Here is a 23,338-nt window from a genome sequence, read left to right on the forward strand (position 1 = left end):
CATGCTCTCACAACTTCCTCAGATTATGCAATTGTGTCCAGGCCCATTGAGATGAAGTCATTATCCTTTTGTGTTATTTTACTCCATCTCTCCGCAGCTGACAACTTGAAGTCGGGGGTCTGAAGTCTGTTTTTACACTGTAGCTTTCTAGCACAGGAGATTATTCTTATTTCTAATACCAATTAACTTTACAACCATTACCTTTCACCTCTAACCACATGCTTATGGCGCGTCTGTTATCTGCTGTGTCATGCTGCAGAAAGAGGAACTACAAGCCAGAGTTCAGCTTCTTTTAGTTAATAATTACTTCTCCAGGACCAGCTATTAAAAAGGATCAGGCAACAGCCGCCTTTCCTCCTGACAGACGGCCACCATGGAGCTGGGGCAGCGTCTCTCTGTTTGTGTGCTGCTGACACTTTGTAACGCATGGAGTGCAAACGGAGGAAACATTTTGGTGTGGTACACTGAAGGCAGCCACTGGATTAACATGAAGCCTGTGCTGGAGACACTGATTGACAGAGGACACGAGGTGACGGTCCTGGTCCCGAGCACATCGATATACATGAACAGCAGTGACACTTCCCGCTTTCGCTACGAACCCTTTGACGTTCCCGTCTCAATGAAGGAAATGGAGGAGTTTCTTGAGGAGTACCTTCGCTTCTCCATGTATGAGATGGATCAAATGAACTACTTGCAGATTTATATCAGATTCGCAGATCTGATGAAGACCGACCTGCAATATTCTTTGCAGTTTTTGGACGGTGTGCTGAAATCAGAAACCATCATGAGGAAGCTAAAGGAGGGAAAATATGACCTTCTCCTGGCTGACCCCATCTACCCTGGCAGTGACTTAGTAGCAGATATTTTGGGCATCCCTCTGGTCTTCTCTCTGCGCTTTTCCTTGGCCAATAACTGGGAGAGGCAGTGTGGTCAGCTACCCGCTCCACCTTCCTTTGTCCCTGGTGCTATGAGCAAACTTACAGACAAGATGGACTTCTCAGAGAGAGTGTGGAACTTTCTCTTCTATGTACTGCAGGACCTCGTGATGAATAACATGTTTTGGACAGTTTTAGATAAATATTACTCTGAAATCAAAGGTGAGTCCTGCCCTATAGTGGTTTAATTGCTTTGGATTCTTTGCAATGCTTTTATATCCAAACACTGTTGTCAACAATTTGACATTTTAAGTAAGTAATATTTGAATATTAGATATCTCATTTGAAGTATTGGGCGGCTTTCATTCATTTCTTTTGCATTGTGACAGGGACACCCACCAGTGCCTGTGAGATGATGGGAAGGGCAGACATCTGGTTGATACGAACCTACTGGGATTTTGAGTTCCCTCGTCCTTTCCTCCCCAACTTCAAATACGTTGGTGGGATCCACTGTAGACCTGCTAAACCTTTGCCAGAGGTAGTAATGTCTCCACTATTACAGACATATTAATCTTTTATGACAATTCCACGGTGTTCATTACTCCAAGATTGAAGAGAACAGGCCATTTAAATGCTGCAAGGAGGAAACAAAATGCCGGTTGGTTTGCATTGGGATGATACTGTACTTCGCTTCTTGCAGGATATGGAAGAATTTGTGCAGAGTTCAGGAGACGCTGGTATTGTGGTCTTCACATTGGGATCTATGATCAAGAACATCACCACAGAGAAGGGAAACATGATCGCCTCGGCCCTCGCTCAGATCCCACAAAAGGTTAGAGTTCCAAGTGAAATCAAATGACCCCTGGACACAGTTTCTATGGCTATGAGAATATTCTGTCCCAGCTCATATCAGTGTTGTTGCACGAACAATGCAATTCACTGCAGATAGCTTGTACTTTCCATTTCTGCCAGTCATTTTTCACAGCATACCATGAGTTTCAAGATTTTCTACCTTTCGAGCAGCCACTGGTTTCTATTCAAAATCATGTTGCAAAGACTTTTAACTAGCTAAACAGGAAACCCTTGACAGAAAACATTAAGTCAGCTTCATTTTTTTTCCACGTGACACTGTCACAAAGCAGTTGCACACAGGGAATGCATGTGATAAGACATGATTTGCAGTTAATTGACTACAACATACAAACAACTAATATGGTTTTTAAAGTTATGTCATGGTATTTTTTTCTGATTAAATTGGGACTAGATGCAAGGCAAGCAAAATAATTTAAGAAGATTTGATGAGAGAATGAAGGTTTTGAAGATTACAATTTTATCTCTTTAACTATTTTCCAAATAAAAGTACTGAGGTTGTTATAAAATACAATTATTTTCCTTATCATTTTAGCATTAACTATTAAATGTTATGCTAAACAGTATATTATGACATAAATTAGCACTGTGTTAGTCTAATAGTGTTTTTACCGTTGTTTATAGGTGCTATGGAGACACAGTGGAGAAAAACCAGAGACTCTGGGTACCAACACCAGAATATACAACTGGATCCCTCAGAATGATCTGCTGGGTAAGTAAAGCTTTTATAAAAGCTGCTGAACAGGCTTTTGATAATAATCTTCATGACTTTTACTTTGAAATGTAAGAAGGTATCCATCACTTTGTTTTGTTTGTTTTTTTTCCTCCATTATTTAGTTTGACAGTACAAAACCTACAAGGGACATATACTGTAAAACATCATGCTGGAATTTAGTGCACTGAGCTTATGTTTTTCCCCTCAACTTAATGTAAATATACAGGTTTTAAACTCTCTGGAGAGTCCTCTGTTTTGTAGTTTAAAGAAAGTATTCATGGTAGAAGTAAGTCATGGTTGTTCTCAAAATGATTGAAGTCAGTCCCTACCATTGCACACTTATAATTTAACAAAGTCACTTCGAGCAGTCACTGCTGTAAGATCTTCATGTAATATTAAGAACCAACTCTCCAAACTGAGAAAATGTAAAAAGAAAGCAAATCTGACTAACATTTGTCAGCTTGACTGATTAGTTGTTAATCCGAATTAATATCTTAAGTTTACTGAACTTATTTTTTCAGGTTCACTTAATTCAACTGGTCAATTTTCAAAACTCATAAGACAACTGTGAACTAATTATTCAACCAACGTTCAGATAAATCACAAGGAACTTGTAGGGGAACTTAATTTACATAGTACAGATGTTATTGTGAAATTTGTTCTTTGGCAAGAAAGATGCCAGGAATTTAGTGACAAGGGATTTTCCATCCACTAAACACTTTTCTCAGTTACATTATTACCTATATGTTTTTCCAAAAATGCAATTGTGGGGTTTTTTTTGTTTTCAAAAGTGTGGCTTGAGCTTATTTCACCACCATTTGTTTCAAGCTGTGAGCATTTCCTTTACATTTTGCTTTGCATTGTGGAACAATAGTGTCCATCAACAGCACTCTCCAAAATCAGGGGTTGTTTAATGTACATACTGATTGTTTTAGATATACTTTGTCACTTTTCGAGCGTGGAAACAATATGTACTCAAAACTGGGAAAAAAAAAAAAAAAAACACTTTCCCAGCGGAAATACAATACATACGTACCAGTACTCACTTTTAGCAATGACAAAGTCACTAAAAGGTACAATAAAGAGGAGGCAGAGGCTTGAATGAATGATTGTTTTCTGTAGTTTTTCCAAGATGTCTACAGGATCTGATGCTTCCACTCATAAGCCGTTGCCAATGTTCAGTGTATATTTAGTATTTAGTTTATGTTGAGCTCATTTGTGTTAAAGTTCTGTTTTATCAAGCTGCTTCTCTTTTCTCTATGGGTCAAGTAATTAATACAGAGAAAACATTAGGCAAGGTAGCACTATTCCATCATAGAGGAAATTCAAGGCAATCATCAATTATTTTTATCATCAATACGTCTGGCAATAATTTCCTTTAATAACTGATGGGTTATTCCATCTATAAAATATCAATAGAAAAAATTGTGTCAAATCATCATCCCCTGAAGCCCAACTTAACCTACTCTAATGGCTTGTTTTGTCTGACCAGCAGTCAAAAACCCAAAGATGTTCAGTGTAACACTTTATTTTACAGGTCTCATTTGTTCCACGTAATTTCTCGGAAAACACTGCACAGAAATTTATAAAAGGTTAGCTATTATTTAGCTGTTAATTATTAGGATAGTAGTAAGAAAGGCCTACGCAATTTGGTCCTAATTTTAAGGGAATGTTTCCAAGGCAATAGCTGGAAAATACAGGACCCTTAAAGTGGTACCATGATCAGTGCTATTTGTTTGAGCCATTTACTGAAAAATGTACAATTCATTTTCTTTCAATTTAACTAATCAAATAATGATTTTTGCTCTAAAGTACTGGTTAATTTCAAGGTACCTGGGGAAATAATGAAAATGCCACGTACAAAGAGAGTCAATAAGGACCCAACAACAAATCTTTGTCCCCCAGGGCCCCTTTGAGGTAGCTTAATCTGGCCATGGAGTCACATTATTCAGAAGTGAAAAAATGTCCCTCAACATATGTTTCACAATCTTTGCTACCCTGTCAGGTCACCCCAAGACCAGAGCTTTCATCACCCATGGGGGAACAAATGGGATTTATGAGGCCATCTACCACGGTGTTCCCATGGTGGGCATCCCCATGTTCGCTGACCAGCCAGACAACATGGTCCATATGAAGGCTAAGGGTGCTGCACTTATCGTGGACTTAAACTTCATGAAGACTGAGGATCTTAGAGACGCAATCAATACCGTCATCAATGAGAAATCGTAAGTTCTGTTACCTAGAAACTAGACTGTCAATGTAACAGAGGTCAAATTTAAGTCTTTTTAAGAACTCTTAAATACCACATAGAATGCATTTTACCACCACAATCACTAATCAGTGAGGATGACATGGCCAAGAGTTATTTAGTATATTAGATTTATTTCAGTACTTCCCAGCAGAATGTAACTAATTCCAAATGATATAATGAATTAAACTAATGTGACCTGGGCTGAGATCAGTTGCAAAAAAATTAGATGAAAGAATTAACCAATTAAAAAAAGTAATTTAAGTTAAAGTTTTTTCATCAGTTTTTGATATTTCATTAACAACTAACTGATCAAAGAAAATAATTGGCTAATTAATCAATGATGATAACTTGTAGTGTACATCTTCAGACAGCTCAAAATTGCGTTCAAAAACCGTTTATAAATCCTAAATCCAACAGTTCTTAAAAACTTTCCAAGACCTGCAGATACCATGTCTAAAGCAGTTCAGATTTCAACTACCACCACAGAATTTCAAGGTGACAAAGAGATTAAAAAACTACTGGATGGCCTTTTACTCTCATATATTGGCTTTTCTGTTGGAGATTTAAGTTTAAAATAATATATAAAAAGGAAAAGAAAATTCAACCCTTTTCTTCTCATTCTTGGTAAGGCAAAAACTATAGTTAGTACAGTATGAAAATTGAAATACATAATGCATTAACTTACAATTTCCCCCTGTACATCCATATTCATAGGTACAAGGAGAATGCCATGCAACTGTCCAGTATCCACCATGACAGACCCATCACTCCTCTGGATGAGGCCATATTCTGGATCGAGTTCACCATGAGAAACAATGGGGCCAAGCACTTGAGGGTCCAGGCCCATGAGCTCACCTGGTACCAGTATCACAGCCTGGATGTCTTGGCCTTTGTTCTCGCTGTCCTTCTGCTCCTCACATTCCTCTTCACGAAGACCTGCTGTTTCTGCTTTCGGAGGTGCTGTGGCAGCAAGGGAAAGACAAAGAAAAAGGCTGAGTAATGGGCTGAATTGAAATGCAACTGGTGAAGTGATGGCTGTAAATACAAAATTCAGTGGTTGTCCTGACGATCTTAAGCATGTAATGTAACCACCATGTCCTGAATTTGAATTTGTGTCCAGGGATCAGCAATCTTCACCATTTTGAAATAGTAAAGTAAGTATTTCAGTCATGGAAATAGCAGGTGGAAGGATTTTGTTGTTTGTTTCACTTGTTTAACCATAAACTCAAAAAGTAAAACCTCTTAACTCTCTACATAGACAAATAAATACCATGTATTTGCATTCCAGTGCAAGAGTACATTTCTCTCGTTTGCTCCCTCGTGTATAGCCAGTAATTACTGCAATTGTTCACAGGTGCATACTAATTTGCATAACTGCACCTGAGGCCAATTTCACATTAAAAGCTGGATGTTCATTGGCTGGTTTAAGTTTGGGGGACAAAAGAACACACAGAGGAATTTCATTCTGCGCCTTTACTTGGACAATATTGATCACACCGCACCACTCCAGGTTTTCTTAGCACACTACAGCACAATCCAAAATATTTATACAAGCATGAACACATGGGCTGCAAATCAAAACTTAACAAACAGAAAATACTGTATTATTACACAAATCAAGTAACATAATCAAACTAAAACAAACAGCCCTCCCAAATACTCAGAACAGAGCTTCACACACATTCAAATTGGCATGACAGCATCTATCTTTTCGTGTATGAACAGTGTGGGGAATATTTTTTGCTTTATTTTCATATTTTTTTCAGTTTTCCATCTTCTTTGAGCTTCCATATCATAAGCTCCATGCAGGCAGCAGCGTCTTCTGCAGTGTCGTGGCCACAAACTGGGAGAAAAAGTAATACATTATTTAAACACATGCAAACAATGACTGTCAACACCCTCAGCAATAAGTTAGTTATATTCCTTGAAATACACATATTTTGGTAATATTTACTAAAATTCATAGTGTGATTGTGATTGTCTTTATTTGAATTTAGATTTTGATTCAGATGGATGGTAAACGTTAAAAGAACATTCAATTAAACGTGACACTTGTATGGTGGCTGTAGGTAATCCATGATGACCCACCACTCTCTTGGATGATCCTCCGGAGGTATTCAGCAGTGAGATTGTTGAGGGTCAGTTTGTGAGGGGGGCCCAGACGGTGGGGGAAGACCACTGATGTGTCCACTACCATCCCATGGAGCAACTACAGCAAAGAGGAAGATAGCTGAAGCTCTAATCACCTGATAACCCCTCTTAGGGAATGTGAAAATTACTCGATTGTAAATAACCTTAACTTTCATCTACAGTGTGGATTTAATTGGTAGAAAACACAGTTCTTAAAAACAAATAGTACTAGTACCTTATTTCCATTTCCACTACTTTATACTTCTACTCAACTACATGTGAGAGGGGAACACGACTTGTACTCTAATACATTTATCTGATAACTGGAATTAACTGTTACTTTGCAAATTAAGAGTATTAATACAAAATATTATCAGCAAATAAATAATGTTATTATAGACTACATTACCCAGCAGTATATTAAGTCTTAATCCAACAATGTATACAATTCTGCTTTACTGTACTTTTGGAACTTCAAGTATGCTTTGCTGCCAATACTTTTACTTGTGACAATATTTCTACAGAATGGTGTTATTACTTCTGCAAATGTTTTACTGCAGCCAAAGTGGCTCACATAGGTTGCATGCGGATTAGCAGTCCTTTGTGTCTGTCATATACCCATTACTGTACATCCATTTGTCCAAAGCAATTTAGAGTAAGTGCATTCAACTATAGGAATAATAGGATGTCGTTTTCTAAAGCTGATAATTCTCTAATGTGTATAAAATTAAATAAATAAAAGTGAGGCATGCAAAACTCATTTAATATTTGGCAAATTCTGCCAATTGGCATCCAACGTCACCGACCTTTGCAACAGCGTTTGTAATCATGATTGTGAAATTACAACGTTTGTCCTCTTCCATGAGGTGTTTCTATTACTTTGTCCAGACCCTGGTCACTAGATTATTGGAGCTACATAATTTAATCTATAAAAATAAAAAAGACCAGCTCCTCAGCCATCAGATAGTTGAAAGAAAGATACCTTTTGGTTGTTTTTTGACAGTGTATTTTGCTGATTAAAATAAAAATTAAAAAAAGACTCAAATGAATAAGTGATAAAAGTATTATGACACTTGAAAGTAACATCAAAAGAAGGGCTCTTAGTTGGGAATTAGTGTTTAGAACTTGGCAGAGGGCCACTCTTGTTACAAACCTGTTTTAAGAAAACACTACTGTGTATAATAGTTGTGTGCAAGACATTTGCAACAGACGGATGTTGTGAAAGCAGCTATGCCACAAAAACAGTGATGTTGAGAAAAGCTTTGAGTAGTCACCTTCAGGGCACAGAGGTCTGTTTCCAGTCCGTGTCCAATCAGAATGGTGTCAGCGCTAATGAAGCTCAATAAGGTCTCCTGCACCTCTCTGAGGGAGGTGTTGTTACCCTTCACATCTTCCTCACTGATGCCTGAAAACCTATACAGGTAAAATGTCACAAGCTATCGAGAGCAGATGGCTCACTAGATGAGGCATCTGCTCTTTGAACATCCAAGTTGTTAACCTAGCATTTTTGCTCAGCTGAATCTTACATTTACGAGAACTGTATATTTTCATTTTAATCTAGAGAAGAAGCAAAAACCAATTGGCCACCTAAGAATCAGTTATGACAAAGAAAATGAGCAATTGCATGTCACAATCCTATAATAACATTACCTGGTGTTATAGTCGATGACCTCATTATCAGGTCTGACGAAGGTGTCGTACACTACTTGGAGACTAGAGTTGACCACCGTCACTCTGGACAGCTCCAGACCATGAATAGTATAACACTATGAAGACAAACAGTAACACAATGTTTTCACTGTATACCAAAGATTGACAGAATAAAGGTCCACTCAGTATGAAACATCACCCTCTGATGAAACCAAGCACTCATCAAATGACTTTGGGATTTTAGTGTGGTATGCAAAATCTCAATTCAAACCTTCTATATACAGTATAACTTATTATTAGGAACAAATACTATCAGAATAATATGATCTGGAATTTGAGTAGTCTCTGTCAAATGAGCGTGTCTGATTTAGGGAAAATACTTTGCATCACAAATGAAGCTGCTGGAGGCTTAAGTTGAGGGTCAGCGCTTAACATAAGGACAATTTTAAAAACCCTGTGTCTCAAGGAAGCTAACATCACCATTTCACAGTCCAAGGAGTAAACCCCAGGACAGCTCGTATCTGATGGATGTCTAGGCATGGTGGACACAAAACCATCCAAGCTGAGGGAATCATGGACATGCAACTGTTGAAGAAAAGAGAAAATAAGAAAAAGAAATTCAAGTACATTCATGTCTTAATGTAATTTTCTCACTCTTAATGTCGTTTCCTACCTTAAACACCTGACATCCAGGTGCTCCCATGACCCCTTCACAGCAGCTGTAGCGGGTCTCCACTCCACCTGGCACTGCAACAGTTTTAAAAACATCCTAAATGCTCCAAATACACCATCTGCAATTATTCTGATCAAAAAAAAAAAAAAGCCAAAAATGTGATGGTTCCAATATCTCAAAACGTGGGACTGTGCTGGTCTTACATTATAGTAAATTGAATATCTTTGGGTTTTCACTGCTGGGCAGAGAAAACAAGACATTTGATAACATCACCGTGGATGCTAAGCTATTGTAATTGGTATTTTTCACTGTTTTATAGAACAAACGATTAATCAATTACTCAAGAAAATGGACAGATTGATAGTACGAATAATTGTTAATTACAGCCCTACAATGCTTACTCACCTCTATTCTTAACTCCTTTCCCATAATGATAGTTGCACTCCTCCTTGCGAATGTGTTTGCCTATTTGGCTCACAGAATATGTAGCCCCACATCGACAGCAGATCCTCTTGAGAGCTTTTACCAACAAAACAGACAAAGCTCATCACCAGAGAAATGTGCTGAGAGATCTAACCATCACTCCAAGTACAGCCCAAGTTAAAAGGTGCCCTCTAGTGATGCAATATGAGAACAACATCGATTTTGTCTTTTCAAGGAATTTGAGTACAGCTGGGGTATGATGTTTTCACTTACGGTCTGTGTTGCCTTTCTTATTGTCAGCAAAAAGAGCAGCAGAACCAGGTTTCTCTGGGTGCTGGACAGGATAATTGCTCTCAATCAGCCTTTCCTCAGTCAAAATATAATCCTTCCAACTCTCATACAATGCCATATCATCTGCTGGAAAAATGAATGCACTAAGAAGCTGTCAAAAGATTAGAATGAAATGACAAATGGATGCAAAGGAAATTAATTCTCACCATTTCCTTTTAAGTTCTTCACGTCAAGTGGTATGCTGCCTTTCAACCTTTGGCTGTTGATGTTTTTTTCATCTGCACCAGAAAAAAAATATTTCTTAATCAGCGTCATTCACATATTTCATGAATCACAGTATGGCTTTTCCAGATAGTCTCACCTTTAGCTGAAACAGCACTTTGGTTCTTCAGCCTCTTCAGTGAATTCACTGCAATACTCAGATATTTGAGTTTGTTAATGCTGCGATTGTACACAGTCCTCTCTTCAGCAACAGCCTGTCAACAATAAAACAGCAGAGAAAAGAATAAATATCCAGACTGCAGTTTGTCAGTGAGGATTACATTTAGCAGCATATGCTCACCTTTTCAAAGGCATCGTTGACATTGGCTGTTGTTTTAAGGAACTCCTGTGTGAACATGTTGACATAACGCTGTCGGACATCATGGGGCACTTTGTCTTTGGCAGCCTCACACTGCTGCTTTAGTTTACGTTTAGTAGGCGCTGGCTGAAAGAATAAATACCTTTTTAACAATATGAATAATGTATTAAACATTTCTACCTTACATTAGATTTAAGTCTAGTTCAAGTCAAGTCTATGGGGGAAAAAAACAACAAAAAGTTTGTGTTTTTACTTCTTACCTTAACAGCAGCAGCATGGCCAGCAGGTTGAGGGGTAGTGGAGGAAGCTGGACTTAAATGTGTCAAAGCAGAGATCAGTAAAGGTTTCCGTGTCGGCGCAGGAATGAGCACCGGTGCTGTTGTGCGGTATTTTTGCAAAGAGCTAACTACAGCTGGATGGTATGTTTGTTTCATACCGACAGTGCTCGTATGCACTTGACTGACTGGGGTCAGCACTGATGCAATTGAGCTGCAACTTGAAGTAACAGGCAGGGGGAAGGTGCCCTCTGGGAGGATCAAGTGCAAGTTGTTGCCTACTTCGATCACAGCAGTTCCCAGAGATAGGTAGTTCATGTAAGCTGTGTGATAAGACAAAAACACAGGTAGATACGATACATTTAGGCAAAACTACTACAAAACACCACAAAAAGAATTCTACTTAAAGTATTTCATACAAAAACAAGAAAGAAATGTTGATCTACATATATAAAGACAGGGCAGGCTTCAAGATATTTTACTTGTAAAATGTCAACGTCAAACATGACGACAGATGTGATGGCACAAAGTACAAATAAAACGAACAAATAAAACATTAAAGGCTTTAACTTTTGTTATTTCATGTTGACACTAATGGAAATCTTCCTTAAATAAAGACAAATGGGTTACAAATCTAGTCCACTACAGCCAACAGATGCTTACCATTTTGCACAGGAGCAGGTTGTGTGCTTGCAGGGTTTTGAATGGGAGGACAGGCAGTAGTCTGGATCTCTGGCTTCCTCTGACAGGTAGCAGAAACAAAAGCCTGACCACCTTTTACCGAAGCAGTCAGCATGGAGGCTCTCTGCTGTACCTGCTGGATCTTGGAATTGACAGAGGATTGGGAAACAAATCCCGAAGCTGCTGGCCCACGCAGGGGGACCAAAACCTGGGGCTGAGGTCTGCTCTTTGCCGCTGGTTGCTGAGTGGAGCATTGAAAAATGTAATTAAAAAAAAAGGTATCATCTGGCTCATTTCTAATCACAAAGGTAGAGGACAATGGCTATTTTGGCTCAGTGGGTCAAATTCGAGATATTTGGCTGTTTTACATCTTCAAACAGTCAAACTTATCATTTGGCTTGGCATTAGGCTCCTGTTTAAACATTTTATTCTTTTCATTGATGTATCTAATTTCCCTCCTGTGTGTCAATTTACACATGCACACCAGTTATAAATTTACTGATGCAGAAGATACCTTTGACATGTTTCTTTGTTAGCAGTTTATTTGAAGATTTCAGATTAGCTATGTTGTATTTTCAGTATGTGGCATGTACCTCTGTATGTTTAGCTTCATGAGCAACCCTCTTCTTTCCTGGTAATGCTGGGGGTGTGACATTTAACTGTGGCTTCTGCACATCGATAATGCCAACCTAAAAATGACATGGTGAGGGAAAAGATGTCTACACTGTTGAAGAAATTTCTACACTTTGGCTCTCAAGTACCTTCAACATACTTACGGACACACTGGGTTGCTCTTCTTTTCCCTTATCCTCATTATTTGCCTCCATGAAGATCCTGTAGCATTCTTCCATTGGGTCACTGTCTGACAGCTCTACATCTGAGTAGTTGAGCTCTTCCTCCTCAGAGCTGGAGATGATGATAACCTCTTCATTATCTGCCCTCACAAGCTGCTCAGTGGGTTCAGATGATGATTCATCCCCGTTAGTCAAATGTGAGTTGACATACATTGATGAAGGGTGGTGAGTTTGAAACCGCATGCTGTCTGGAGTTGGTACTGCTTGCTCCACATACCTTACAGATGAGGTGTGGTTAATGATGGCTTTGTCCTGTATCTGTCCTGGGATTTTGCTTGACATTTTCTGGCTACCTGGCACCAGTGTTGGTACACTTTGCTTGGGAGACCAGTGGTTATGAACTCTGTTCTGAGCTGATGGCTCCGTGGTCTGGGCTTGCTTGTTGTGTTGCCTGCATGGGGAGTCTGAGTTTGCAGCTTGAGCATTATAAAAAATTGAATTCTTTGATGGAAAGTTATAAGGCTGCAGTGGATTCATTTTTTCAACACTAGAGGACAGCTCACACTGAGGCAATTCAACCTGAGACGTGTTTTCTTCCTCTTCCGCCCCAATATTGTTCCAACTCTTATCTTGTTGGTCTGAGGAGGCAGGAAGACTCGCAGGTTCAGGACAGTTCTCCACTTCTGTTTCAGCAGCCTGACAAGTGATTTTCTGACATTCACTTCCCAGATCTTCTAAACATCCAGTTAAGTCAATTACATTCCCATCAACTGATGTGTTTTCACACCCTTTGTTCTCATAAAGAGTAGATGCACATGGAGTTGTGACCTGGCATGCCTCAGCATTTGTAAGGTATATTGGTGGAGAATCAAGTAAAGCAGGTGCTGTTTCGAGCGACTTTAATTCTCCTGTTACACCGTCTGATTTGCCAGAAATACAATCAACAAGTTTCTGAGTTCGACCTCTTTTTTTGTCAGGCGAGGGAGGAATGTCAATAACCAGGACGCAGTCTTCATTAGAGTCATCAAGTGGTTGTGGGGATGGCGATTGGGAAAGCTGAGCCTGAGAGACTGGCTTCTTTTGGTCACAAGATACAGAGTCTCTTTCTCTTTTCAAACCTTGTCCATTTTTCACCTTCTGCTCCTTACCTGATGAGCTGTAAGACCGTAAGTCAGCAGAAAAGTTGGACAGGGGGTCATACTCCAAATCAGTCCTTGGTTTTGAGTTGTCAACCACGTACTTTTTCGGTCTGGAGGACGTCTTGTCTATGGATGAAGACTGTGCATAAGAACCTTTATCTACACATTTACCTGCAATCTCAGACTTTGAAACAGAAAAATTTGGTGTAGTGCTTCTGCCATCTGCCTGTACAGTCTGAAAGAGTGACAGTCGCCTTTGCTCCTGCTCCACCTCGTGCGTTACAGTTTCAATTTCCTTGCTGAGGCGCTCCAGCTCCTGGAGGCAGACATCTCTGGTCTCATCACTCACTGGTAATGGGTTGCCATTTTGGCCTCCTGTTAAAAAGGGAATACAAAGTGAGATTTTCTATTTACATGAACAAATACAGTTAGATTTATTAGGCAACACATAAATTAGCAGTTTGGACACAGTCATGTTTCATGTTTTTAGTTGATTTCGTGTGTGTAAATTAATTATTTTTATGTGCTTTCATGTTAAACCTGCAAATTTCGATTTTATTTTATGTATACCACCTAAAAATCACACAGATTCAGACAAAAAGTAGCAAAAGTACTGTGGCTAAGATAAAAATGTAAGTTAACCCGTTTGTAAACGCATGCGATTGTCAAGAGGTTTTCACTTGAAAAAATATAAGATTATCACGTGTAAATTCTTTCAAAACTTTCGAAATTTGTTTTTAAAGTGACGACTCATCCATTTTTTACTCTAATTTATTATCGTATTTCTTACCATAACATGCATTTTCAAGTTTTTAAACAAACAAGACAAGCTAATGCATCCCGGATGTAGCGTGTAGCCATAGCACACTTGAAAACACTGACCTGCTGAGTCGACTATCGGTGATTTATACGAGGCACCAAATATGTCCCGCACTTCTGTGGCATGTTTGTATGGACAGTGAGGCCGCTCACAAATCCTACGTTTGGAGAAAGGACAGTTTATATCAGCAAAAAGACCAGACGAGGGAAACATTAGACGCCACTTTTCAGGACGCACAAAACCGTTTGACTAGTTAACCGTCGACCAACAAGTGGTGGATCCAACTGAAGAAGAACAGGCGGCATCAGCCTCGTTTATATAGGCTCTCTTTAGGTCGCGAGTCGACCGTTAAACAACGTTGCAGCTAATTTGTTAAAATAATCCTCAATATCTATATTTTCGGGACATAAAACTAATTGCATCAAATATTAAATATAGCATTTTTTTTCGAGCCATGCGTTGATTGCATTCATCCTTATCATTGCGCCCTAACTTTACAAAATACTAAATTAAGTCAATCTTTATTTTTTACCTTAGAAGTTCTTGTTGATTCGTTAAAATTGGCTTGAAATAAAACTCATTCAATCACGTAATAAATATACCACATTTTGATTTGCATTAAGGTTATTATTTGATGTGGTTTATTGCATTTCCATTGTGTAGCAGTAATCCTCCAAGTCGACAGATGGCACTGCTGTACAAAACTGAACTGGGACCTGCAGACAAAGCTTGTCTTCACCGCTTGGTACAGTTTCCCCACCGAAAACACAACAACAGCAGTATTATCTGGCTTATTAAAACCTGCTAGTCAGACCAGGTTTGCGTTGTTTGACATGGATAACAGCGAGGACGAGATGGAGGAGGATGAAACCGAGTGGAGGAGAAGTGTCGTGGACTCAGTGCTACTCAGCCCCGCTGTTGCTCCTGGTAAAGTATGAAACTGAAACCAGGTCTTTTACTGTAAAATAGCTGCTTTAACGAGCTGAGAGACACATACATTTGACTATCGGCTATTTATACGTGTCTGGTGATATTTATAGCAAGTAAAGTTCCTAAGTAGCATTAAATTTTACACATTTGAGAAGCTGGAAACAGCAAAAATATTTATTCAAAAATCACTGAAATTATTATTAAAAGTTGCCAATAAATTCTCTCTACGACCAAGTGAGATTAATTAAATATGAAAAATAAAGTTTACTAGATAATCTCTCCCAACATTTGCACTTGAGCTTTTACTCTCAGGAGGGTGCAAGAATTCTTACTGTATTTATATTTTTAATATTTCATGTTGTTCATCAATACTGTGTCCCTGTCACTTTTCCTCATCAGCATTCTGTATTGTCAATAACCCTCTATTGTAGGCCTAATGTTTTTTAACATTATGTGGTGAAGCCAAAGATATATTTCTGAAACATACCGCAGTAAAGTTCATAACTAACTCTGTTTCAGGTCCAAGCCTGAATAACATGACACCAGGACCAACTCCTTCACCCTCCAGAGTTATTCTGCATTTTGACCTGGATTGTTTCTATGCTCAGGTGGAAATGATCAGAAACCCAGCACTGAGAGAAGTCCCCTTAGGTAAACTGATTGAATAGAATAAAAGCTGACTCTCAGATGTGTTTCTGTTAATGCCTAGAATACTCTGATGGTACAGTGATGTCTCTCATATTGTCAGGTATCCAGCAGAAATACATCATAGTCACCTGTAACTATGTGGCAAGAGAGCAGGGTGTCACCAAACTGATGTCTGTGACTGATGCTAAGGAGAAATGTCCTCAGCTGGTGCTGGTTAAAGGAGAAGACCTGACACACTACAGAGAAATGTCCTATAAAGTGACAGGTGGGCGAGGCTGCTACATTACATCCACAAATAAAGCTGTATTTCTGATTTCTTTTTCTTTTTTCTAAAGTATTGACAATAAAATCCAGTTCAAAACACACTCGATAAACATATGTTGACCAATCTCTTGGTCCATTTGCTGTAAAGTGGAGAGGAGTGACACATGACATTGAGTTAGTTTCAACTCACAGGAAACTGAGAATAATCTTAAAAAAACACCAACACAAAACAACAAAATGTCAGGTTTTGGTGTCAGACTCAGAAATAAAGAGTCAGACAATCTTTCCAGACTAAGCATTTTCAACATCTCCCACTTACAGTAGCTTCAAAAAGTCTGAATGCAAAGCAAAAAATGACTTCTTACATTTTGACTAAAATCTAAAATTTGATGGTTAAAATTGCACTCTCTCTATGCTAGCACTATTAATTTTGGCTTTGTTTTCCTCATTTGCACTTACATTACAACCCGCGGTTAAGTGCAACGAGCTCATACTGTTCAGGAAGCGATGTGGACGTTTCCTTCAGCTAACATCAGGTATATTTGCTGTTTCTGTGCTCACCGCACTTTACCTTTTTTTATCCTCCACCCAGAGCTCCTGATGTCCTACTGTCCACTGGTAGAGAGGCTCGGATTTGATGAAAACTTCATGGACGCCACAGAGATGGTAGAAAGAAGACTAGCACAGACACCAGAGTCTAACAGCTTTTCATTTAAAGGACACGTCTACAGCCACCTCAGTAAGTCACATTTGTGCCTGTGGTGTGTCTCAGTACATCTTAGTACATCTGGCTCATGGAAACCGGGAAATGAGTTATGAAACAAGCTGAGAAGCTAAAACCTGTAAAATATTTGCATTGCACTTTCAGTTTCCCACTACATGAAAACTTCATCGTCTTGGAGAATGTTCTGGTTTTCACACCCGCAGATAAGTGCGTGTTTTTCTGCTTCTGCTCAGGTGCAGATGTTGAAGCCAGTGACTACCTGAGGCTGGCTTTAGGTTCACAAATTGCAGCAGAGCTGAGAGAAGCCATCCACAGCAAACTGGGTCTGACTGGCTGTGCTGGAATCGCCACAAACAAACTACTGGCCAAACTGGTGTCTGGCACCTTCAAACCCAATCAGCAAACCACCCTGCTGCCGGAGAACCTCAGCGACATCTTGGGCTGCCTGAGCAGTCTCCGCAAAGTCCCAGGTATACATGCTCAGCTTATGTGTAACTCTGGAATTTAGTTATTCATCAGTTGAACTTTTCATGCGAAGGTGAACAGAATAAAGTGTTCTTTAAAGGTATAGATTGACTTTGAACAAAGATTATACTCTTTAATGCTGTTAAAACCTCTTTTCTTCTTGGACAGACAATCAACCAACCACATTTTGTGGGGCGTTTTGTGTGTGACCCACAAAATAACCCAGTGTAACTACAGAGAGACACAGAACGACAACAAAGAGACAAACAAGAGATACAAAATGACTATAAAGACATGCAAAACAAACACTAACAGACACAAAACAACTATAAAAAGACTTAAAACAACTAGTAAGAGTTGCAAACAAACCACAAAGAGACAGAATCAGCAAAAAGAAGACACAAAACAAACATAAAAAGACACAAAATGATCTCAAAGGAGAGACAAAGGAATCACTACCTGCCGTGCTGCTATGTAGGAGACGCCTTTTACAAGTCTGTGCCCAGGGGACTGTTGTCTCGTAATTCTCTTTGATGTATTTTTGGCCCATGTCACTCGTATCAAGTGTCCCTGGCGATATTTGTCATGCCGTCATGTCTTCCTAGGGATCGGTCACCAAACGGCGAAGAGACTTCAAGCCTTGGGATTGGTCAGCATCCGAGACCTACAGCTCTTCCCTTTGAATGACTTGGTGAAAGAGTTTGGACATCCCAGTGCTCAGCGCTTGAAGAATCTGGCTGTCGGCATTGATGACTCACCTGTCACCCCTACTGGGGCCCCTCAGGTAGGCTAGGATATCCCTGAAGTACCAGTATCTACTTCAACTGAGTGTTTTGTCGTCTGCCACTGTGTGTTGTCAATCAACACAATATATCATTAAGCAAACATCTGCACTAGTTACCTTTCTGCTTAGTGACATGCATTTTAGATTTTGAAGGTAGCCTTTTAGCCTTCATAGCTGAAATGTCTCATAACCCTGGTTGCACTGTCCTACTTTTCATCAGTTGAACGTAAAGGTAGGTGGTGGGGTGCAGTTTTGGAGAATCTTGAATCTCAGGGTGAGAGTTTTTTTTAAGTAATGCTTTATTTTATGGGTCCGACATATTCCAGCTAAATTCCTGGAAACATTTCCCATAAGAAAGACCCACACACTTTATATTACCAGGGAAATGGAGAAAGTGCTTGTTCCTACAGTTATTAACCCTTTAACAACCCCACCAAGAAAAAAGCAATGGAAGAGTCAAAGTGTGCTCAACCATATGGTCGAGCAGGCAGTTAAAGGGTTAAGTACCTGCTTGTTATATTTAAGAAAAAAATAGGAAATTATGTGGTAGGTAAGTGAAAAACTGTACATCAGTTTCCTTGAAACACTAACTGATGTTCTTATTACTTGATTAAAACTCAGTTTGTGCCACGCTGAGTCACTTTATTTCACAGGTCTCATCTGTGGAAATTAGGTAGAAATATGTTTCTTAGTATAACCGCTGAGTTTGTGAAATTTTGTAGTATGGAGTGAAACACAAAACCAAAGAATTTTTCAATGCAGCTGAGAACTACAGGTAAACATGCAGGTCAACCAATATGCAGCATAACTGTCAATTAAATGAATATTTACCAAGTGGATCTGTAACGTATGGCGGCTCGAAGCCTTAAAATTAATTAGGTGAAAATTGACGAAACCTTGATTGAAAGGTTCAGAGTTTCTGGTTGCATTATTGGAAATGTAGAATTCAGCACTAGAGACTAAAATTCAGGATATCAGTTTTTCCCTTTTGATGTGAAAATTGTTCTTGATCTTTCGCCTTTGTTAGTATCCTCTTTATGTCTCAGTCTCTCAGTGATGAAGACTCCTTCAAAAAAATGTCATCAACCAAAGACGTTTTGGAAAAGATTCAACAACTCTTGAGCAGTCTGGTGGAAAGGTCAGGGCCAGTTTCTCCACCTACTTAACCCCTCGTCACTTTTTTTTATTTATGGTCGAGCTGCTGAATCTTACCTTCATCACCTGTTTAAAAACCAGGATGAACAAAGATGGCAGGCAGCCTCAGACCTTCCGGCTCACCATTCGTAGATACTCGGCGACCAACAAGTGGTTCAGTCGCGAGAGCCGTCAGTGTCCGATCCCCAACCACATAGGACAGAAGATCACCTCAGGTAAGAACGCTGTAAAATCCCACCTGAAAAAGCTCAGGATCGCTCTTTATCAAGTTTCCCACTCCTCTAAAAAATACTTGAAAGTGTGAGCATGATTTGATTTCATCATGCACACACTTTCAAGTATCTTAAACTATACGCATATATTCCCCATCGTAACTGTGTTTACATTCCTTCATGTACTTTGTGATGCAGAGCAACGGTGAGCTCTGGTGATACTTTATACAAGTGGAGTTACACCCAGGTAACTTAAAACGGTGTTTCACTGTCTCAACACTGATGAGAGACTACCACCGTGCAGTCCCTCTCCGTTCCTTACTCATACAGAGCTGTGATTATGATGAGCAGAAGCAGTGTGATCACTTTGTTAGATGTCTGAGAAGACGACTGAGAGTCTTTTCTTTAACTTCCTGTATGTTGTCATCACTCTCAAAAAAAATTGCAAAGCACAAGCAGCCAGTCACAATTCTTGCTTCTTGAGACCTGTGTGGTATCTATCGTCTTGTATTCATGTTGTTGACAACGGCGTAACTTCCTAGTCTATGTGCATGGCCCTTGACACAGAAGCATAAATGAACTTTGACACAGTGACTCAAGAGTAAAACTTTGTAAGGAATATTTCAGTTTATAAAACAACAGATTTAAAACTAATAAGTTTAACGTTAATGAGATCCTGTGCTTTGATTTGGTTGTCTGTATTTCGTATCTGTATTCTCAGTCAACCAGGTCATGGTATATCTAGAGGTGTAGCTGTGACATATCTAGAGAAACCCCTGTAATGTCTTGTAATGTCAAATTTTATATCTTAAACTATGCCAATTTTGAGTCCTTAACTTTTGTCAAAAAAGAATTTAGGGAAACTAAAAAGTCTTTAAATTTTAATCCAAACTGAGTGTGTAAACCCTCTTTGTTTGTCCCTTACAGTTTCTGTGAAGGCAGCGAATGTGCCTCTTCAGTTAGGATCATTCTCATCATGTCCATATCCTGCTTTGCAAAAACTGCCATTACAGCAGTATTTTCTCTGCAATGTCTCTACAGGCAGCAGTGATGATGCTGTGGCCCAGCTGGTCCCGATGGCCATGAAGCTCTTCCACAAGATGGTGGACAGTAACGCCGCCTTCCACCTCACCCTCATTAACGTTTGCTTCAGTAACCTGCAGACGAGGGGAGCTGCTGTCAGCGGAAAGGGCTCCATAACATCTTTCTTCACACAAACCACATCCCCAAGAAAAACACAGATCTGCTCGTCACAAAGACAGGTGAAGTAATGCTGTGAAATCTGCACACATGATCCAGATTATCTTCATTACCATCAGGGTAATCAGGGGTCAGGGTCTGGAAAGGTTTTAAGAAGCATTGAACTTAGTTTTCTCACAAAAGGCTTCAGAAGATACTAAAGACTCTGAAATTTAATTCACAAAAGTCAAATATTTAATAATTAAATATTTCCTCTAGCCTGCTGCAGGCAGTAATGTTAGTTATAAAAGGTTTTTGTTTCTGATTACATGCTGTCAGGGGACATTCACCAGTAAACTAAAAGTGAGATTGTTGTAGGCCTGCAACTTCAAAGTTATTTTCATCATCGATGACTCTATGGATTATTTCTTTGATTAATCCGTTAATGTTTGGATTATGAAATGTTTTATGAAAATTTGTGAAAATGTGTCAATCGCAGCTTTTCAGAGCTCAAGGTGACATCTTCAGATATCTTCTTTTGCCTGACCAACAGTCCAAGACCCAAAGATATTCAGGTTACTCTTATATATGGCAACGAGAAGCAATGTGACTTTCTGTAGTATTGCAGTATTACAATATTACTATAAAGTAGTAGTTTTTCACCATTCTTGCTTGAAAAATTACTGAAATTATTAGTCAGTTTTCAAAATAGTTTAACCATCCATCAATTTGTTGCCTCTTATCAGAATCGAGGTCGCATTAATTTAATTAAAACATTATCAATTGTTGTCTAGGCTGTCTGTTTCATGATGCCTGCAGAATTTTCCCTTCTTAGAAATAGTGTTAGTACTCTGAATTTCCTGAAAGCATTTGTGCTCCTCCTTCTTTATTCTCCAATAGAATGATTCCTCTCAGAGTGGAGAAAGTCATTGCATGGATCGTCAGTTCAGCACAAACAGGACGATTACTCAACGGCCCTTACAACAAGCAGTAACCACGAAAAGCCCTTGTAGCTCTGAGGCAGCATTACATGGTTTCAAATGGAAACAAAGCTCTGTTGTTGCTGTAGAAAACCCTCCTTGTCAGACAGCATGTTGCAGCACGGCGAGGTCGGACCCTCATGAAAATAAAAAAACTCTGACACATCAGTTGCCCCCAGATTTTGATCCAGAAGTGTTCAAGCTTCTCCCCGAGGAAATCCAGAAAGAACTGTTATCTCCTACCTATGTAAACTCCCTTCCCAGCACTTCTACCAGCCCCTCTGCACCAGCTGAAGTCCCCAGTGTGCCACACATAACAACACATTCATTTAGAGACTCACAAAATACTGAAGGCATTAAAGAAGCTGTAAACGAATTGGATCCATCTTACAGAGTGACCACAGTGAATCACCAGGGGCCTCAAAGCACAAGTGCGCTTCCAGGAGAGTACGTCATGGAAGAAGAGAGACTGTCATTCCCCCGGTCTTCTGACTGCAAGTTCCCGGGAAATGTGGACCCTGAGGTGTTTTCTGAGCTTCCGCCGGATGTTCAAAGGGAGTTGATGTCTGAATGGAAGCAACAGAAGCCGCTCCTGAAGACCCCCTCATCCAGGAAACCGGGGAGAAGCCTAATGACCAAAGACAGAAAGGCTGCAGGAAAAGGCAGTCAGGCGAACAGTCTGCTGAAGTATTTCAAACCCAGTTAGAGAGAGAACTGACAAGTTACCTAAAGATAAAGATAATTCATGACCAGACATGTTATTTCTCTTTTTTGTGATATATACAGGGAGTGAATGAAATAAAAGAAACATTTAACATTTTACTCTATTTAACAGCCCTTCAGCAGGGAACAGTTTGATGAGGCTTTTTGTTATTTGGTGACACTGCTGCAAATCCGAGTTAACGAGGCAGCTACACAAATATGGAGGACCACAGGTGTCATGAAAACTGTATGATGTATACAGCAAAATAAAGTTCAGTGACATTGGAATAAAAATAAAAGGGATAAAAAAAAAAAGAAATGTGGTCACACCAGCATTAACTGACAAAATTAAGTAACTGAACAATAATCAAAGTTAATGAATGGGATTTAAGAAATTACAGTCTCAAAATGACTCGTAACTGCTGGTCTACAACATTTTTCTTTTTTTGTAAAACTGCTGTTCTTAAATTGAGAAACAATGTTTATGCGCCACCATCGACTTTGACCAACACCTCTAACAATCCCAACAAGAAAGAAACGGCTTATTTCAAGTTTCAGGTTTCTGACTTTTTTCATCCCCCCCCTGTATATTTGTGTTAACATGCAGATTTTTCCAGATTCAGCATTATTTGGCAAAATAAAGATATATTGTTTATAAAGCTTAGTGTGATTTTGCCGTGCGTTGAACGTTATTTGTGAAAATCTTTACCTGAAATGACCCGATTATACTTCCCTTTCTGAACACGGATCAAAGTAAAGTCCAAAATCTTAAGGGGACCTAAATTAAGACTTTAGCTTTAGGTTCATTGTTTTCATATTTTTTTCACATTGTTTAGAGACGCAGGATTACTTCGCTGAGCCTCTAGAAGTGGGGCCCGTTCCCGGATGATTTCCACTGAAATCCACAGAGGCACACATTATTCGTCGAAAGGGAACACAATCCAGTTTTCAAAGAGCCTTTTTTTTCCCCCTCATGAGAAATACCAGAAAACACAAGGTCTGTAAGCACAGCTCTGCTTGGTTCTTGCTGGCATGAAACTCCTCCCTGGATCACATGTAAGAAGGGGGAAAGGTTCAGGGTCTACTATATACCATCGCATCATGATAGCGATTATTTTATTTTGTCAG

The 23,338-nt window shown here is 39.3% G+C and overlaps 3 protein-coding genes across 5 annotated transcripts; 2 read left to right on the top strand and 1 right to left on the bottom strand.

The window, feature by feature from the left end:
* Positions 1 to 79: 79 nt before the first annotated feature.
* On the top strand, positions 80 to 5,993 carry LOC111236529 (UDP-glucuronosyltransferase 2A2-like). Its single transcript, XM_022765290.1, has 6 exons — positions 80 to 1,097; positions 1,265 to 1,413; positions 1,576 to 1,707; positions 2,370 to 2,457; positions 4,466 to 4,685; positions 5,426 to 5,993. The coding sequence occupies exons 1-6, from the start codon at positions 374 to 376 to the stop codon at positions 5,709 to 5,711; spliced, it is 1,599 nt and encodes a 532-aa protein (XP_022621011.1). The 5' UTR covers positions 80 to 373; the 3' UTR covers positions 5,712 to 5,993.
* Positions 5,994 to 6,227: 234 nt separating this feature from the next.
* On the bottom strand, positions 6,228 to 14,380 carry LOC111236528 (RNA exonuclease 1 homolog). Of its 2 annotated transcripts, none has more exons than XM_022765289.1 (16): positions 14,230 to 14,380; positions 12,191 to 13,722; positions 12,008 to 12,103; positions 11,397 to 11,655; positions 10,719 to 11,056; positions 10,441 to 10,584; positions 10,240 to 10,354; positions 10,085 to 10,156; positions 9,861 to 10,001; positions 9,570 to 9,683; positions 9,165 to 9,238; positions 8,972 to 9,076; positions 8,492 to 8,607; positions 8,116 to 8,254; positions 6,800 to 6,920; positions 6,228 to 6,554 (listed from the first exon to the last, which is right to left on the bottom strand). In XM_022765289.1, the coding sequence occupies exons 1-16, from the start codon at positions 14,378 to 14,380 to the stop codon at positions 6,463 to 6,465; spliced, it is 3,609 nt and encodes a 1,202-aa protein (XP_022621010.1). In that variant the 3' UTR covers positions 6,228 to 6,462. The 2 variants fall into 2 exon arrangements, with proteins under 2 accessions (XP_022621010.1, XP_022621009.1); XM_022765288.1 differs by having other exon boundaries at positions 9,861 to 10,004.
* A 534-nt stretch (positions 14,381 to 14,914) lies between these two features.
* poli (DNA polymerase iota) lies at positions 14,915 to 22,840 on the top strand. 2 transcript variants are annotated; one of them, XM_022765243.1, is made up of 10 exons: positions 14,915 to 15,094; positions 15,617 to 15,748; positions 15,846 to 16,010; positions 16,602 to 16,748; positions 16,967 to 17,203; positions 17,804 to 17,982; positions 19,029 to 19,120; positions 19,219 to 19,352; positions 20,391 to 20,611; positions 21,429 to 22,840. In XM_022765243.1, exons 1-10 carry the CDS (start codon positions 15,001 to 15,003, stop codon positions 22,212 to 22,214), a joined length of 2,187 nt encoding a protein of 728 aa, XP_022620964.1. In that variant the 5' UTR covers positions 14,915 to 15,000; the 3' UTR covers positions 22,215 to 22,840. The 2 variants fall into 2 exon arrangements, with proteins under 2 accessions (XP_022620964.1, XP_022620965.1); XM_022765244.1 differs by having other exon boundaries at positions 15,072 to 15,099.
* The last annotated feature ends 498 nt before the right edge of the window (positions 22,841 to 23,338 follow it).

This window comes from Seriola dumerili, unplaced genomic scaffold (assembly GCF_002260705.1).
Source record: "Seriola dumerili isolate Sdu_G_001 unplaced genomic scaffold, Sdu_1.0 BDQW01000668.1, whole genome shotgun sequence".
Classification (NCBI taxonomy): domain Eukaryota; kingdom Metazoa; phylum Chordata; class Actinopteri; order Carangiformes; family Carangidae; genus Seriola; species Seriola dumerili.